Below are 15,957 nucleotides of genomic sequence, written 5' to 3' on the forward strand. Positions count from 1 at the left end.
ATTTGGTAATGTTTATGACTTTTAAAAGATTTTTTTGAGTTATATTAAATATGTAAGTTGGGGTCGGCAAACTGTGATCTGAGGGTCCAATCCTGCCTCCTGTCTGTCTGGTACTAAATCTGCTCCGGTACCGTCTCTGGCTGTACTTGTGCTCAGCCTAACTGGAAAGCTGAGCCCTCTGGATAAAGACATCCAGGCTGCAACACTAAAAACATTTACTGGCTGGTCCGTTCCAGAAAAAGTGAGCTGAACACTGGCATAGAAAAGCATCCAGAGTGTCTAAGTACACAGCTCCTTAAATAGTCAAAACTTGAACACCCCAGAAAAATCAGTATCCCATGCAAAACAGAGAACCCCCAGGATAGGACAGGGTTCAGAGCTGCTGTTCGTATAGTCACGCTGAGTCATACTCAACTCAACAGCACTTAACAACAACAACAAAAAGGGCTCCCTTCTGCCCCCTTCTAACTGTAACTACCACCTGTCATGCAGGGAGCCCTGGTGGCACAGTCTTCAGTCTCAAAGGCAGTTCGAATCCACCATGGCTCTGAGGGAGAAAGGTGGGCAATCTTCTGCTGGGCTATTTCCAGCCTTAGAAACCCAAGGAAGATTAGCTGTAAGTTAGTTCCAACTCTCTGGCCATTGAGTGGATGAGTGCGTTATCTGTTTTCTAGGGAGTTCTGGTGGCACAGTCCGCAGGGAGTTGTGCTATTAACCCAAAGGTGTATCTCTCCAGCAATTCGAATCCATTAGTGAGGGGAAAAGAGAGACAATCTCCTCCAGTGTGATTTACAGCCTCAGAAACCCTGTGGAGGGTGAGCTGTGGGTCAGAACCAACTTGAAAACAGTGAGCTTTTGAGTTTGAGCTGTCTTTTAACAATAGCAACTAGCTTCATTTGCTTTTGTACTTTAAAGTCAAAACCAACCTAGCTGCCGAAACAACTTTAAGTCACTGTGACCCTTTGTGTTTGAACAGAAAACCAGAGGGTTTTATTTCTTCCTTTATAATGTTGCCAAGAACCTGCACAGTAATAGGTACACCAATTCAACAGGTCCTCCATGCACATTCAGTGACACTGGTTATTCCTTCCACACAGGTTTTTTGGGAAGTAGATTGTCAGGCCTTTCTTCCAAGGAGTCTCTGAGGGACTCAAACTTCCAACCTTCAGGTTAGCAGCTAGGTGTGCTGACCATTAGCACCATTTTACCCAAAGGCTCCACTTTTGTGGTCTATGCACCAAGAATCCTAGAATGATTCCTTGTGCTGGGCTTCTTTCATGGAACGTTTTCTTAAGAGTCATCTAAGTTGCTGTGTGGAGCTAGAATCACTCATTCTGGCTCCTGTGTGATACTCCTCTGTGGGAACATCATTTGTTAGCCTCTAGGACCCACTGGGGAGCTTCAGGGAAGTTTTTGGCTGTTAGAAATGTTAATACTATGAGCACCCCAGCTGATTCGTATCATTGGCGAGTATTTGCACACACTGCTATTAGGCAGGCACCGTGCTACGGAATTCCGGGTTCTGAAGCTTGGCTTTGCTGTCTAAGGGAGGTTTCACTGTTCCAAAGCTTCGAGCACAGCCCTGTGTCTCCCTGAGGCCACTCTGGGTAGTCCTGGGGGAGGAAATAGAATTATCTCTCGCTTTCGAGCCCCTATCAGTCCACAAGGAGGGGAAATACTCACTGCCTTGGGAGGCTCCCTCCCCTGAGGTGGCTTCAGTGTCTGCAAGAGAGAGAGGAATTGGGTGAGGAGATGGGACCCCAGTACAGGGACAGTGCTGACGAGAGAGCAGGGGCAGCAATGTCATGGAGAGCTATCTCAGCTCGGGTGGAGCGCTGCAAAGATGTCGAGGAGAAAGGCTCAGATTGCTTCCTCGTGTCTCTCGACGTCAGTAGGGCCTGAGCCAGCACTGTTCCTCCCTGCCTCCCAGGATCTCAGGTAAGGTGGGCCCAACTTCTCCTGTACATCAGTCTCAGCTACTCCATCCAGGAGACCCAGTCCTGATCTGACTCTCAGAAAGAGTGTTCAACTCACTCAGCAAGTACACTCATCTCCCTGAATATCCTCGGAGATCTGACAACCTGGGACTTTGCCCAGCACACAGGAAAAGCACTCTCAGCCATGGCCTGCCAGCTGGTCCTGTGGCTGGCAGGCACCTCCCGCCCTTGGATGCACCCCGGGAGAAGGGTCTGCTCCACCCTGTGCCTTCTCCTACTGCAGGAAGAGGAAAGAGATGCAAGGAGACAGGTATTCTGGGGACCCGGGGATCACCTAGACAGAGCCCTGGTGGGAAAATGGACAGAGACTAGGGAGATGCAGCCCCTTGGCTCTGCTCTAGGGTGTCCGCCTCACCTCGATGTGCCCGTACGTGGGTCTGGAAGCAGTTGTAATACTTGTACTTCTTGCCGCAGATTCCACACTCATAGGACCCTGGGAAACAGGAAAGGAGAAGGACTGGTCAGTTGGCCCTGAGAGGAACAACTGCAACCAGGATATCCCAGGACCCAGGGAGATTTCTCTGTGCACCACTGACTTCATGTCCTGGGATGGGGACAGCCTCATGGAGGATCCATTCCCAGCAGCAGGGACAGAGGCAGCAGGGAGGACACCAGGGTTAGATCTCCAGGGTTTGCATCTGATTCTGCAGGTGACCTTGGACAAGCCACCATGCACCCCACACTACTCCATTTCCAAATTGGTAAGACAAAGGATAACTTCTTCAGCTTTTTCTCATATTTACTATATCATGAAAAGAGTAAAAGTTGAGCTTAAAAGTACGCTGAATGGGTACTGTACCTACATAAGGAAATCATCATTTAAATGCACAAGCAGGTTCGCAGCTCTTTCTTTTCCTTACCAGGAGAGGGCAGAGGTGAAGAGAATAGGCTGTGAGTCAGATGTGAATCAGGTCCTATCCTCTTCCTGCAACTCGGCAGAACGACCCTGGTAATTTCTTTAGACACACTAATCCTCAGTCTGCCCTCTGTAAAATGGGGCTAAAAGCCTTTATCTTGTAGGGCAACCCCTGGCACGGGCGCAGATGTTCCCTACCCTGTCCCTAGGAAGTAGCCAGCACTACTACAGAAGTGTTCAGCCACAGAGACGAAGATGGTGGAATACCTGGCTCCAGGCCTTTCCTGGGAACAGGTAAACTTAAAAGCCAAGTTCTGTGGGCATTTCAGACGGGTCAGGGGAGACACCACCATAAGAAGGAGAAAGAACACAGCAGGGAACCACGTGGAACCCACCAAGCCAGGCTGGCACGAGTTCTGGGAGCAGAGGCTTGTCCACACCCTCCTCCGGAGCCCAACTTCCCCCGAGCCCACGCCCCACCTTCCTGCCCAGGACACCAAGGAGCATGAGCCTGGGGCCTTTGACCCCACCCCAGGTCTAGCGGTCTAGGGAAGCTGGAGGCTCGGCAGCCTGGTATGGAAACCACAGGTTAGACTGAAGCAGGCCAGGAAGGAGTCTTGGTTCCTCACTGGCAAAATGCAGACAGTGCAGGTAGATTAATAAAAAGTTAGAAGCCAATGTGAATAGTGTTCTTAGCACACCACCAGGCACTTGGTGAGTGGTGGCCACAATCTACCCCTTTTCCCCTGTCTGTCCCGTCTGGATGCATAGCCTGCTTACTGGCTGTGTGCTGGGCACATCACATCAAGCCAGCAGAGCACTGAAGCCAGTCAGAGATGTTCACTGAGCTCTCGGCCACTGCCCCACGCATGTCATCTCTGCAGCTGCCTGAGCCTTATTTCCTCGCGTGCAAAACAGGAATATGATTTCTCCATCTCATGACTGAGGCCAGGATTAATGAGATAAAACAAGTGGCCTGGGGCACCCAGAAGGTACTGGACACACAGCTGGCGCGTCTGTTCCTACTGTGGATCTCTCCTCAGCACGCTGACGTCCTAACACGATCCTGGAACTTAGCTGTTTGTTATTCAGTGGTTTGTACACGTGCTACCCTTGTCACCCAAGAAAAAATATAAACACACAGAGGGCAAAGAGCGGGTTGTATATTTCTCTCTGTTTAGCCCCATGATTGGCACACAGTGGGGACCCCATAAATCCACAGGGCTGTGCTGTTGTACTCATCTGTCACTGTGTAATAATGACCCGACTCCCTCCCTGCCGCCCCCGCCCACTCTGCCACGCTGCCCGCCAATTCTCCTTCAGCCAGCCAAGAATTTATGGCGCATCTTCAATGTGCCAGCCAGGGGAGCCTCAACAATGAGCAAGACGTGTTTCTGCCACCATCTAATGGGAAGCTAACATGTCACCAAGTGAGGACACAATGCACAGTGGTGGTGCTGTGACAGCAAAGCAGAGAGGCAGGACCCTGAACCAGCTGTAGCCAGAGGCTGATAATATAGGGGGAAAGAATAGGAGAAAGAATGATGTGACGTGCCAGGGGTAAGAGGGGCTGAGTATCAGAGGGGCAGGGGCTGGCACGGTCAGAGTCCTTAGAGGGTGACAGAAATCCATCAAGACAAAGACTTTTCCACACTAGACACACTTCAAGGCGAGGTCTTCATGGACTCAGCTCTGTCTCTTTCAAGTTTTGGGTCTTGGTTTTTCCAACCGGACTTAATGCACTCAAATGGGACAATAACTGCTGGCTGATGGACAGGGCTTACAGGCTATAATGAGTGGCCCACAACTGACTCACTTGGTCAATACTCATTAAAATTTGAGCTACGTCCTGCTACTGGCTTTATGGGCTCCTCCCCAAGCCCCTGTCCAGATCTAGGGGGCAGGGGCAGCCTTGTTCACAGTGCTCCCTCCATACATACAAAGGGAGAGACTACCCCAATGCCTGGAGCAGGAAAATGTAGACTGGGTCCCCTTCCCTGGCACAGCAAGTCTTGGAGATGAAGCACTCTATATTGATGGAACAAATACCTGACTTCACAGTCTTGCCTGTCCCTCACTCACTCCAAGACCCTGGACTCAGGCTCCCTAGGTGGGAGGGCCAGAAAAGCAAAAAGTTGGAAGACTGGACATGCAGAGGCAAGAGCGGGGTACAGCAGTATGAGAAAACCAGGGTTCAAACCCACATATTAGCCAGGGGAGCCAAGTCACTGGCACCCACAGGCATCTCCTCTGTAAAACAGAAACAGCAACAATGTCTTCTTCAGGGTGGTGAGGAGAATTAGAAGAGGTAATACTGAAGGCAGTTAGCCCAGTGCTGGTACATGGCAGTCACTCAATCAGTGAAAGCTGTGCATTTCCCAGTTTGCTTTTTGGGGACTCAAGTTCCCCAGTGCCTCCTGGAGAAAAGAGGCCTGTGGTCAAACAAGGTATCCTCACAACTTGACCTCGTCCCAGAGAAGCACAATAAATGTGAGAGCCAAAGGCTCTGACAAGTCCGGCAGGAAGATGGTCAGTTCTTCAGTCCAAGGCTTTCCAAATGAACTTGCCCATGGGGCTGGGTCGTGTCCTCTTGCATTGTTTCAGAGCTGTAGCCCACAGAAAGCACTGTCAAAATGCCCTAAATGGAAAGATTTCCAAACACCATCACTATTACTAACTAAATCAACAAGTAAATGCCAGGTGTCCTATGACATCTCTGCTTGTGAGGACCTCTGACCCCTGTACAGGTGAGGAACCACAGACAAGTATGTGCACTTACCTCACCTCAGAGCTGTTGTTGTTTGGTGCCACTGAGTCAAATATGACCTGTAGTGACCTTCTGAACAACAGATCTGAACTCTGTGCCATCCTCATGATTTCTAACACACTCAAGTTCATTGCAGCAGTCACTGTGTCAATCCATCTGATTTAGGGTCTAGGAGATAATGTCTTAAACTCATTAATGCTCATAATTCCAGGAGACAAATGTTATCATTATCCCTACTTTACATATGAGAGAACCGAGGACTGGACAATGACCAACCAGGCTGGAGTTGGCTCTGATCTCCTTCACTTCAAAGCCCACACACTTAAGTGGCACACACTCCTGTTGCTAGGTGCCATCGAGTCGAGTACGACTCAGTGATCCTACGAACAGATCTGAATCCTATCATATCCTGAGCTACCCTCGTCATCTCTGAAACACCAGAGCCCATTACTGAAGTTATCATGTTAATCATGTCATTGGGGGTCTTCCGCTCTTTTGCTGACCCTCCACGTTTCCAAGCACACTATCCCTTTTCCAAGGAACAGCTTCTCGTAGCAACATGGCCAAAGGAGAAGAGACGAAGCTTTGCCATCCTCGCCGCCAAGGGGCACTCCAATTGCACATTTCCCAAGATGCACCTGTTAGTTGTTCTTTTGGCACTAGCCATTCTTGACATTTTTCAAGTATCACCAAGGTCTCATTTTTGTCTTTTATTTTCCCAAAAGAAGCAGTGACGTTGGGGCAACTTCACCCCATTTCAACAATGAGTTCAAAACTCCAGAGATGAAGTTATCTAGTCCTGGGACAAGTTGAAGGCTGGCTGGTGAGAAATGGGCACAAAGCTGGCCTTTGGGAATCCAGACCCATCCAAGTCGCCAGGTCACTTCCTGGTTGCCAAGGCTGTGTCCCCGCCTTTGGCTGAGGGTTCCCCGTGGACAGCAGAGGCCCTTACCACGTCTGGGTAGTATCACAGGACACGAGCCCCCTGTGAAGAGACCCTCGAGAGCTGAACCTTCTTTCCCACAATCACTTAGTGATGCAACAAGAATCCATAGCGGCCTCCCTACAAATCAGAGGATTGACCATAATTAACAGCGCCTATCAGGCATTTTCCAGAAGCACCTGGCAGAACGCCAGGCTGACCAGCTGAGGATAGGTGAGTCTAGCTCCCAGGGCCACAGAGGAGAGAAGACCTAGCTGAAAGGGTCAGTCACTTGAAACTGTGGAGTAACCACTCTGAACTCTTGATTATTTAGCCCCCAGCTATGCCAGAGGAGCTCTGGTGCCCACGTCTATAGGGAACTGTGCTGCAACCCCAAAGCTGGACACCCACTATGGTTCAAATCCCAGCACCTCCTCAGGAGTAAGATGGGCAGCCTCCTCCCATGATGATCTACAGCCTTGGATCTCTGATGGAGGGTCACTGTTGAGGAGAAACTGACTTGACAACAGTGAACTGAGGATGCTACTCCAGGTCAGAGGCCATGGTGCCACAACAGTTAACTAAGTACATGGCTGCTAACCACAAGGCTGGTGGTTTGAATTCAACCAGAGACTTCTTCTTTTTTTTATTTTTTTTTTCATTTTATTATTTTGTGTGTGTGTGTGTCTCTGTGTGTGTACCGTCAAATCAGATCTGACTGGTACAGGAGGAGATTGCTCCTCCTCCAGCAGAGCATCTGGTGGATTTGAACCAAGCACCTCTGGGATTGCAGTACACCCTCCTGCCACTAGGCCACCAGAGCTCGCCTCAACCAAAGACTTCTAAGGAGAAAGACCAGGTGATCTGATCTACTCCTGTAAAACTGACAGCTTAGAAAACTGGATGGGGTAATTCACACGGGGTCACTTTGAGTTGCTATAGTGCCTGAGGTGAAATGGACTTGGAAGCACCCAGTAACAATAGCAGCACCAGGGAAATCCATACACCTTTCAGAATAAACAAAATGCAACAGTACAAGTCCCAAAGTAGGTGAATGAGAGGAAAAAAACACAAAGGTGAGACAGACTACACCAGGCAATTCTGTATTTAGCACACTTACTTTTTAACAGTTTTAGTTTACTTGGCTCCACAGTCAACACTCTTGATAACAGCAGCCAGGAAATCACGAGACGAATTGCATTGGGAAAGTCAGCTGTGAGGGACCTCTCAAAGGTACCGAAGTGCAATGATGTCAGTTTGGAGACTAAGGTGCGCCTGATCCAGGCTATAGTCTTTGTAATTACGTGCTATGCATCGGAGAGTTGGACAGTGAATAGGGATGATAAAAAGAGAGTTGATGCCTTTGAGTTGTGGTGCTGGAGAAGAGTGTTGAATATACCACGGACTGCTGGGAGAACAAACAGGTATGTCCTGGAGAGGGTGAAGCCCGAATGTTCCCTGGAGTCAAGGATTCTGAAGCTTCATCTGACATACTTTGGGCATGTTGCAAGGAGGGAATGGTCCTTGGAGAGGGACATCATGTTTGGGAGAGTGGAGGGATGGCGTAGGAGAGGAAGACCCTTGATGAGATGGATCGATTCTGTGAGTGCAGTGGTGGGAATGAATGTGTTTGAGACAGCGAGGTTGGCACAGGATAGAACGGCATTTAGGGCTCTTGTACAGTGTCGCTATGAGTCGCAAAGGACTTGACGGCACATAACAATAACAACAACAACAACTTTCAAGCAGCTGTGGTTCACAGATCACACACTTAGGACCCCCAGTGCTCTGGGTTCTGGGCTCTGAGACTCAACAGAGAAAACTGGGTGACTTGGGAAACAGAGATATGGACAAGTGTTCACCAAAGCTCTTTGGGGCTTAGACTCGGACTTCAGGTCCCCTTGATGAAGGTCTTCAAAAAGAAGTACAACCCTCTTCCCCAAGATACACAAAGATTGTCCACCACACACAAGAGCAGGAGTTTTAAGACCATCAATTTCCTAATTACCAACAAACACTCAAACGAATTCTTTCTTAAAATCAATGACCAGGTAGGGAGGCTCCTGTTACTCTTGCACTCTTCACCTCTTCTCTTACCCACATTACCAGGCAAAGGTGTGTCTTTGAACCCCCCTAATCTCACCATGGTGCCCCCTGGAAGGAAAACCTCTCAATTCCTAACAAGGCCGACTTAGAATACTGGTGTCAAACTAAGAAGTGAGTCGAATGCCAGAGACCAACTCCTTTTGTGAATCGAAGTGATTTCCCATTCTTTGCTTTCAACCAAATTGAGAAAGGATCTAATGGAGCTGTCAGTGAAGAGACCATTAAAAATAATGTCTGATGATAGACCCCCGTGTGGTTCTTGGCAGACAACTTGGAAGGAGTTCAAAGAATTGAGTGACACCACTAAAACAAAACTCCTGCCACTCCAGCTCCTTATTATGTGATCAAGGTTTCTAAGCGCAGCACCTACGAAAAGGAAAAGGCAGGAATTAAATTAATGCTGAGTCCTGTCTCAATGGAGCTATTAATAAAAAGCCCAGTTGCCCCTGAGTTGATGCTGACATGTAAGTCAGAGTTGAACCTCCCTCCATATAGTGTCTAAAGGCGGATTTTTCGGAAGTAGATCACTAGGCCTTCTATTCAAAGTGTTTCTGGGTGAATTAAAATCATTCAGTTGCAGTAAAGCATTAACCATATTCCCCATCTGAGATTCCCAGTGACTTTACAAGACAGAGAAGAATGGGCCTCAGGGCTTCTAAGAGCTCTGGTGGCCAAGTGGTAAGAAGCTGCACTACAAATCTGAAGCACAATGGTTCAAATCCACCAGCTGCTCTGTGGGAGAAGGATGGGAAATCTCCCATGTGATTTACTGCCTCTGAACACCTGCTGATGGGTTTCAACTTGATCATATATAAACCCAAACAATCTTTTTGCTACAGAGTAGCTGGTGTGTTTGAACTGTTGACCTTTCAGTTACTGACTGAGTGCTTAACCATTATGCCAGTTGGGTTCTGTTCACAGATACATGAACCAACTGGGGCTGTGGGGGTGGGGAGGGAGCTTTATCCGTTTGATAAAGAGGAGCATTTTCACGTGGGTTTTTTTTTTTTACTTTTACATTGACTATTTCTATAAATTTGTTTTAATTATATACTAATAATGATTAAATCCAGAAAAAAAGGAGGGTCTTTAAAAAAATGCAGAGCTTTATAACAGCAGTAAATTTCTATTTTCATTTATGCACACCTTGTTGTAGCAGATGAGTGTGAAACAGTGATCAATAAAAGACTTCCAGGCATAAAAAAATACATTACATTAGGATAAAATTCTGTGGGGGAAGTGGACTGGAAATAAGAGTTCAAGGAGAAGAAGAAAAACATAAAATTTCTAACTTAAAAAATAGCTCTTTCAGTTTTTAAATGGATGAAGGTGGATCTCAAATTGCAAAGGTGCTTGGATTCTACCAGATATACATTTAAAGAGTGAGTCACAATTTTCTATTTAAATGCCATCTTAGAAAAAAACAATACCCCAGAAATATCCTTTGCAATTACTTGTATCTTCGGATAAAAATTTTAGATGCCAACTAAAAAATGTGAGAAAGAACAAACAGCTTTTGAAAATTTTAGAAGGTACTGAATACTAAGTTTGAAGCCCTGGGCATTTGTTTAGGTTCAAATAGACCAAGATGTTAATATCCTAAAGCTTCAATGTTCTAAAGCTGTATCCACTACCATCCCTATTGGTTTTGCATTCTTTGTCACCTTTAGAAAGCATTTTCACAGCTAATGTTTTGTTACACCCACTGATCATTCAAGACACAGTGGCTTGAAGAAGCTAAGGGGCTTGTTCAAGTTCCTTTAGTGAGGCAAATCCTGGGTCTCCTGGCACCAGCTGAAGAGTCAGCAGCAGAGATGGGATGTGCCTCGAAGGGTGGCCAGGTCTCCTCCACGCCAAGTGGCTGCAGCAAAGAGCTGAGTGTTGGTCCTGGCAGGCCCAGGCGTAAGGCCCTGCCAACAACCTATTGAAACAGGAAACTAACTACCAGCTGGCAACATCAAGTAGGGTCTGGCATCTTCACCGCCCTGATCTGTCACAAGCTGAAACCCACGTGGCTGGGTCTGAAGTGCTCTGTCACGCTCCTGTGTTGCTCCTTCCAGAGCTGCAGCTGAGCCTCTGCCTCCCGGAGTCCTCGCTGGATGGAGCCCTCCTGGGGGTGTGTGTGTATGTTTCTGCGTGGGGAATCCACCCACGGTCCTGGACTCTCAGAGTACACAGCCTAGAAACTTCCTCAGGGACTCTCACCTGATCCTGGATTCTGCCCCCTACATTCTATAAAGTGGTCCTTTCTGCTCACCCTTCTCCAGGATGAGGAAGTCATTCCTTTTGACTGGATTGAAATTATCTCCTGGTTACTTCCCTGCATTGGTTAAGGTCACCTGGAATGTATCAGATTCTTTTCCACTTTCATATAGTCTCCTTTCCCTCAAGATAGAGTTCCTAGCTCTTCCCCAGGGCTCCTCCAGAAAGGGGTGGGGAGAAAGGGGAAAATGGTTGAAGAAGAGAGATAGAAGACAGGAGAGAGAGGGGAAAACGGGGGTGGGGGGGCTGTGGAAGAGTGTGAGTGTGTGTTTTCTCTGGACACAGACTGACTGGTCCGAAACCCATGTGAGGAGGAGCCAGCTGAGGCTGTCACATGCTCTGTCCTCCAGCTCTGGTAGCACCACGAAGGGAGCCCAGAACCACTGTGGGCTCCCGGCACCTGCAGCTCTCTCCTTGAGCTCTCTCATCTATAACGTTCCAGCGATTCAGGGCCAAGTGTCTCAGAGGACTGTACACCGAGCTGAAGAGGCACCCACATGTCGGAGTGTATTTTGACTACTACGATGGGAACACAGATAGCCTCATCTCGTGGAAGCAGAAAACGGTCAGTGGGCTGGGCGTCCTAATTCTTATGAACTCGGCCTGCCTACCTTCACCATCTAAGGCAGGAATGCCAAGAAGCTCTCTACTTCAGTCTCCAATTCTAAATGAATGGCAAGGAGTTCTTGGTAGTACACGGTGTTAAGCAGGATTCTGAGGCTGCAGCTTTGGGAGAGTACAGAGTGATCAATTAGTGACGCTTGCTGTGGACACAGGGAACTTGGGCAGCCTCGTGCATATGGTCGTGCACCTGCCAAAGGTGGTGTCTCCGTGACTGCCCACATTCACCAGGGGCTCCATGGAGAAAGATGAGCACTGTCTTCTCATGTGATTTACAGCCTCTGAAAACCTGAACTATCAGCTGTAAGTCTGTTCTGACTTGGTAGCAATGGGTTTGAGTGAGTGAACTGTTTCTAAGAGCCAGCGACACCCTTCTCAGCACAAGGAGTTTCTGGGCAGCAAGAAAGTAGTGACAAGCACTGCAAGCTTGGCAGCCAGCCTCCTGGGAACTGATGCCCCCTCTGACTCTCCGAGCCAAGAAGCTGCCAAATGCCATCACGTGCCCATGACCCTGGCTCCTCCACGGGAAGTGCCTCGAATAACATGTGTGTCACTGGGAACACTGTTTGTCTGATGGCTATTAAAGGGCCACAGAGGACTAGGAGGGGTGAAGGAAGGGGCATGGAGCTCAGAGGAAAGGCAAATGGGAGGCTCCCTGGAAGAACAACACTGCAGGCTGAACAGGGACGCTATTCTAGTCCACAACAGAATCTGTCTCTGAGCCCTGAGTGTGCCGGGTAGCAAAGCCTTTTGGAGAGGCTTTGGCTCAGTAGAACCCCCCCTGGCCTGCCAAGTGCCTCAGGATCAATGCTAACTCCCCAACACAAGCCACCAGGGCACAGGACGGGCATTGGCATGAGTTCATGTTAAGAGCTGGCTCTAACCAGCAATACTTCCCCAGTCATAGCCTGGGGAGTACGTGCCCTCTGTGAGAGGGGAGAAGGAATCATTATGAGGCAGAGAAGGCTCTTCATCCAGTGGAAAGAAACCTCACCAACCTACCTTTATGACCCTGGACAATTCTTTCTCTTCGTCGGTCTCTGTTTTCCCACAGCAGACCTCAAATATCCATCACCACAATACCTATTAGAATTCTCAACTATCTTAAGAGCAAGAGGAAACTGCTTTAGTTTGGTCCACAAGGTAAAATCCCTCTACTTGCCATCTTGAGACCAACATCCACTGCCATCAAGTTGATTCCCACTCAGAGCGCCCCCTACAAGCCAGAACTGCCCCACAGGTTTCCACAGCTTTCATCTTTATGGAAACCGACTGCAGCATCCTTCTGATATCAGCAGCTGGTAGGTTCACCTCACAGACTGACCTTTCAGTTAGCAACCGAGCACTTAACCACTGTGCCACCAGAATCCAGTCTTGTGACCCTGGAGGCCATTATGCTCAGTTAAATCTCTCAGTCACAAAAGGACAAATACTGTATAACACCGCTGTTATAAAACAGGACTGAAATGGGGGGTAGGAGAAAACTAAGAAAAGGGGATAAATAATGAACACTGCATTGAAACAGATGAGTAATTGTTTAAGAGGAATATATTAGGCATTTTTTTTAATAACAACAGTCCATAATACGAGGTGCATAGCAAAGTGGACTGGGAGAAGGGGGGGAAATTATGAATGAGTATTTTCTTTAAAAATGTGAACTGTGGGGTGGAGGAAAATGCACAACAATGAATGAATGAAAATCCAACTTTTCTGTAAACATGTTAAAATCACAATTTAAAAAAAAAAATAACAAAATTCCAGGCTTGAAACTCATTGTCCTCAAGTCAATTCTGACTCACTGCAACCCTCTAACCCTCCCTTGGATTTCTGAGGCTGTAAACCTTAGCAGGATATCTTTATCCCACAGAGGAGCTGGGAGAGTTGAACAGCTGACCTTTTGTTAGTAGCTCAAACTCACTACCCAATCAGAGTTACTCACATTCATTAACATCGAGGTGGAATTGACTCGGCGCCAATGCTGACCCTTCATGGGGTTTCCCAAGCTGTAAGTAGCACCAGGGTGGGAGAAGGACAGTGGAAGGAACACAACTGCCCATCTTTCTCCTGTAGAGACTGGTAGATTCAAACCACCAAAGACATACCACCTTCAGGTTAGCGGAGCTCCCTATCTGGATATTGTTGTTGTTGACAGGTGCCACTGAATTAAGTAGCAATCCTATGAACAGATCTGCACCCTGTCCTGAACCACAGCTTGTATCAGGCACACCTTAGTTTTTAAACTGGCATCACTGCTCTTTAACACTGGGGAGAGATCTCTGACAGCAGACTTTACCAATGCAATCTGTCTCCTGATCTTCTGACTACTGGATTGTGGATCCAAGAAAGATGAAATCATTGACAATTTCAATCTCTTTTCCATCTCTTGTGATGTTGCCTATTGGTCCAATGGTCAATGATTTTGTTTCCTTGATGCTGAGATATAATCCATATTGAGGACTGAAGTCCACGATATTCTCCAACAAGTGCCTCAAGTGTTCCTCATTTGCAGTAAGCAAGGTGGCTGTATTATTTGCATAATGCAGGTTGTTGAGTCTTCATCCAATCTTGATGCCACAATCTGCCTCAAAGAGTTGGGCTTCACAAGTCACTTGCTCAGTACACAGACTGAATAGCTATGAAGAAAAGATACAGCCCTGACACAAACCTTTTTTTATTTTAAACCATGCAGTATTCCCTTGCTCTGTTCAGATAACAGCTCCTTGGTTTAGGTATAGATTTTATATAAGCAGAATGTAAGTGTTCTGGAATTCCCACTCTTCTCAATGCTACTCATAGTTTGTTATGATCCACACGAGTTTAAACAGTGCCACTATTTTTTCTGAAAAAAAAAAAAAATTATGTACATAAAAGCCTTTATTTCCTGATGCTGGAGCCAGTTCCCTCTGAGCTTGACTCGAGGCAGAGACCACACCCTGAAGGTAGGAGCCTGTCTGATCCTGAGTGAGATGACGGCCATGAACAGCAGGGGACGCTATGGTCCTGCTCTGGAGGAATTCCAAAAGGCAGCAAATTCACTGTGGCTTTGACATCTTTCCCACAAGATCAGTGAAGGCAATTCACTCAGAAGTTTCACAAGATATTCCAGAGGAGCCTGCATACAAGGACGAGAACGATCTCCGGGGGAGGTACCCCTGTCCTGTTCTGAGAGGCAAAAGCTGAGGCCCAGTTAGAATTTAAGTCTTCTGGTACCGCCTCCTCATCCCATCTTACCACTCCTGCCCATCTTTCTCCAAGGAACAGCTGCTTTATGGTTGGCAGCATAACTCCTTTCCCACTATGCCACCAGGGCTTCCTAATGAGTTTTCCCCTTGGATCAGTACTATCACTATGAATGTTAAACACAGTGCACTGGGAAAATCTGCAGTTAGGGTCCTCTCCAAATTACTGAGGAGTAATGATGTCAGTTTGAAGACTAAGGTGTGTCTGACTGAGGAAATGGTCTTTCCAATCACTTGCTATGCATCTGAGAGCTGGATAATGAATAAGGATGTTGTTGTTGTTACTATGTGCTGTCTAGTTGCCCTCGACCCTACGTCCAGGAGCTCTGATGCCTGTCCTATTCTGAACCAGTCTCACTCACTCCGACACACCAATCCCCATTGCCCCACTTACTGTATCAATCCATCTCATCTGGGATCTTCCTCTTCTGAGCTGTCCCTCCACCCTTCCAAACATGATATCCTTTTCTAAGGACCATTTCCTCCTGGTCACATACACAAAGTATGTGAAATGGAGCTTCAAAATCGTAGCCTTTAAGGAGAAACTTAGCTTCACCCTCTCCAAGACAAATCTATTAGTTTTCATGGCAGTCCATGGTATATTCAAGACTCTTCTCTATTACCACAACTTGAAGGCATCAATTCTACTTCTGTCCTCCTTAGTCACTGTCCAGCTCTCTGATGCATAGCAAGTAATTGCAAAGACCATGGCCTGGTTTAGATGCACCTTAGTCTCTAGACTGACATTGTTGCTTCTCAGTACTCTGGAGAGGTATAAAGATGCCTTTGAAATGTGGTGTTGGAGAAGAGCACTGAGCATCCCATGGATGGCCAAAAGAACAAATAGGTATGTCTTGGAGAAGGGGGAGCCAGAATGTTCTTCACTTCACATTATTTTGGGCACATTGCTAGGAGGGGCTATTCCTTAGAGAGGGAAATGATAGTGGGAAGGGTGGATGGTTGGCAAAGGAGAGAAAGAGCCTTGACCAGGTGGACTGACACGGTGACTGCTGCAATGGACTCTAGTGTGTCAGGATGTGTGAGGATGACACAGGATAGGACAGGATACAGATGTGTTGTTCATAGAGTCATTTTCGACTCAATGACACCTAACAACGACCTCATGGTTGTTCTCACAGCAAGCCTCAACAACAGATACGAAGTTTGTCCTAACCTACCCCATCCTC

At 47.4% G+C, this 15,957-nt stretch overlaps 1 protein-coding gene across 1 annotated transcript in view; it reads right to left on the minus strand.

Annotated features, from left to right (window-relative positions):
* ZNF618 (zinc finger protein 618) overlaps window positions 1-15,957 on the minus strand; it is a 226,180-nt gene that overhangs the window by 38,530 nt on the left and 171,693 nt on the right. The window contains exons 4-5 of the mRNA XM_006890719.1: window positions 2,353-2,430; window positions 1,684-1,722 (exon numbers count right to left, since the gene is read on the minus strand). Coding sequence (XP_006890781.1) covers window positions 1,684-1,722; window positions 2,353-2,430 — 117 coding nt within the window. The remainder of the gene's footprint in view (window positions 1-1,683; window positions 1,723-2,352; window positions 2,431-15,957) is intronic.

The sequence above is a fragment of the Elephantulus edwardii genome, unplaced genomic scaffold (assembly GCF_000299155.1).
Source record: "Elephantulus edwardii isolate Elephantulus edwardi_28Jun2011 unplaced genomic scaffold, EleEdw1.0 scaffold00092, whole genome shotgun sequence".
Classification (NCBI taxonomy): Eukaryota; Metazoa; Chordata; class Mammalia; order Macroscelidea; family Macroscelididae; genus Elephantulus; species Elephantulus edwardii.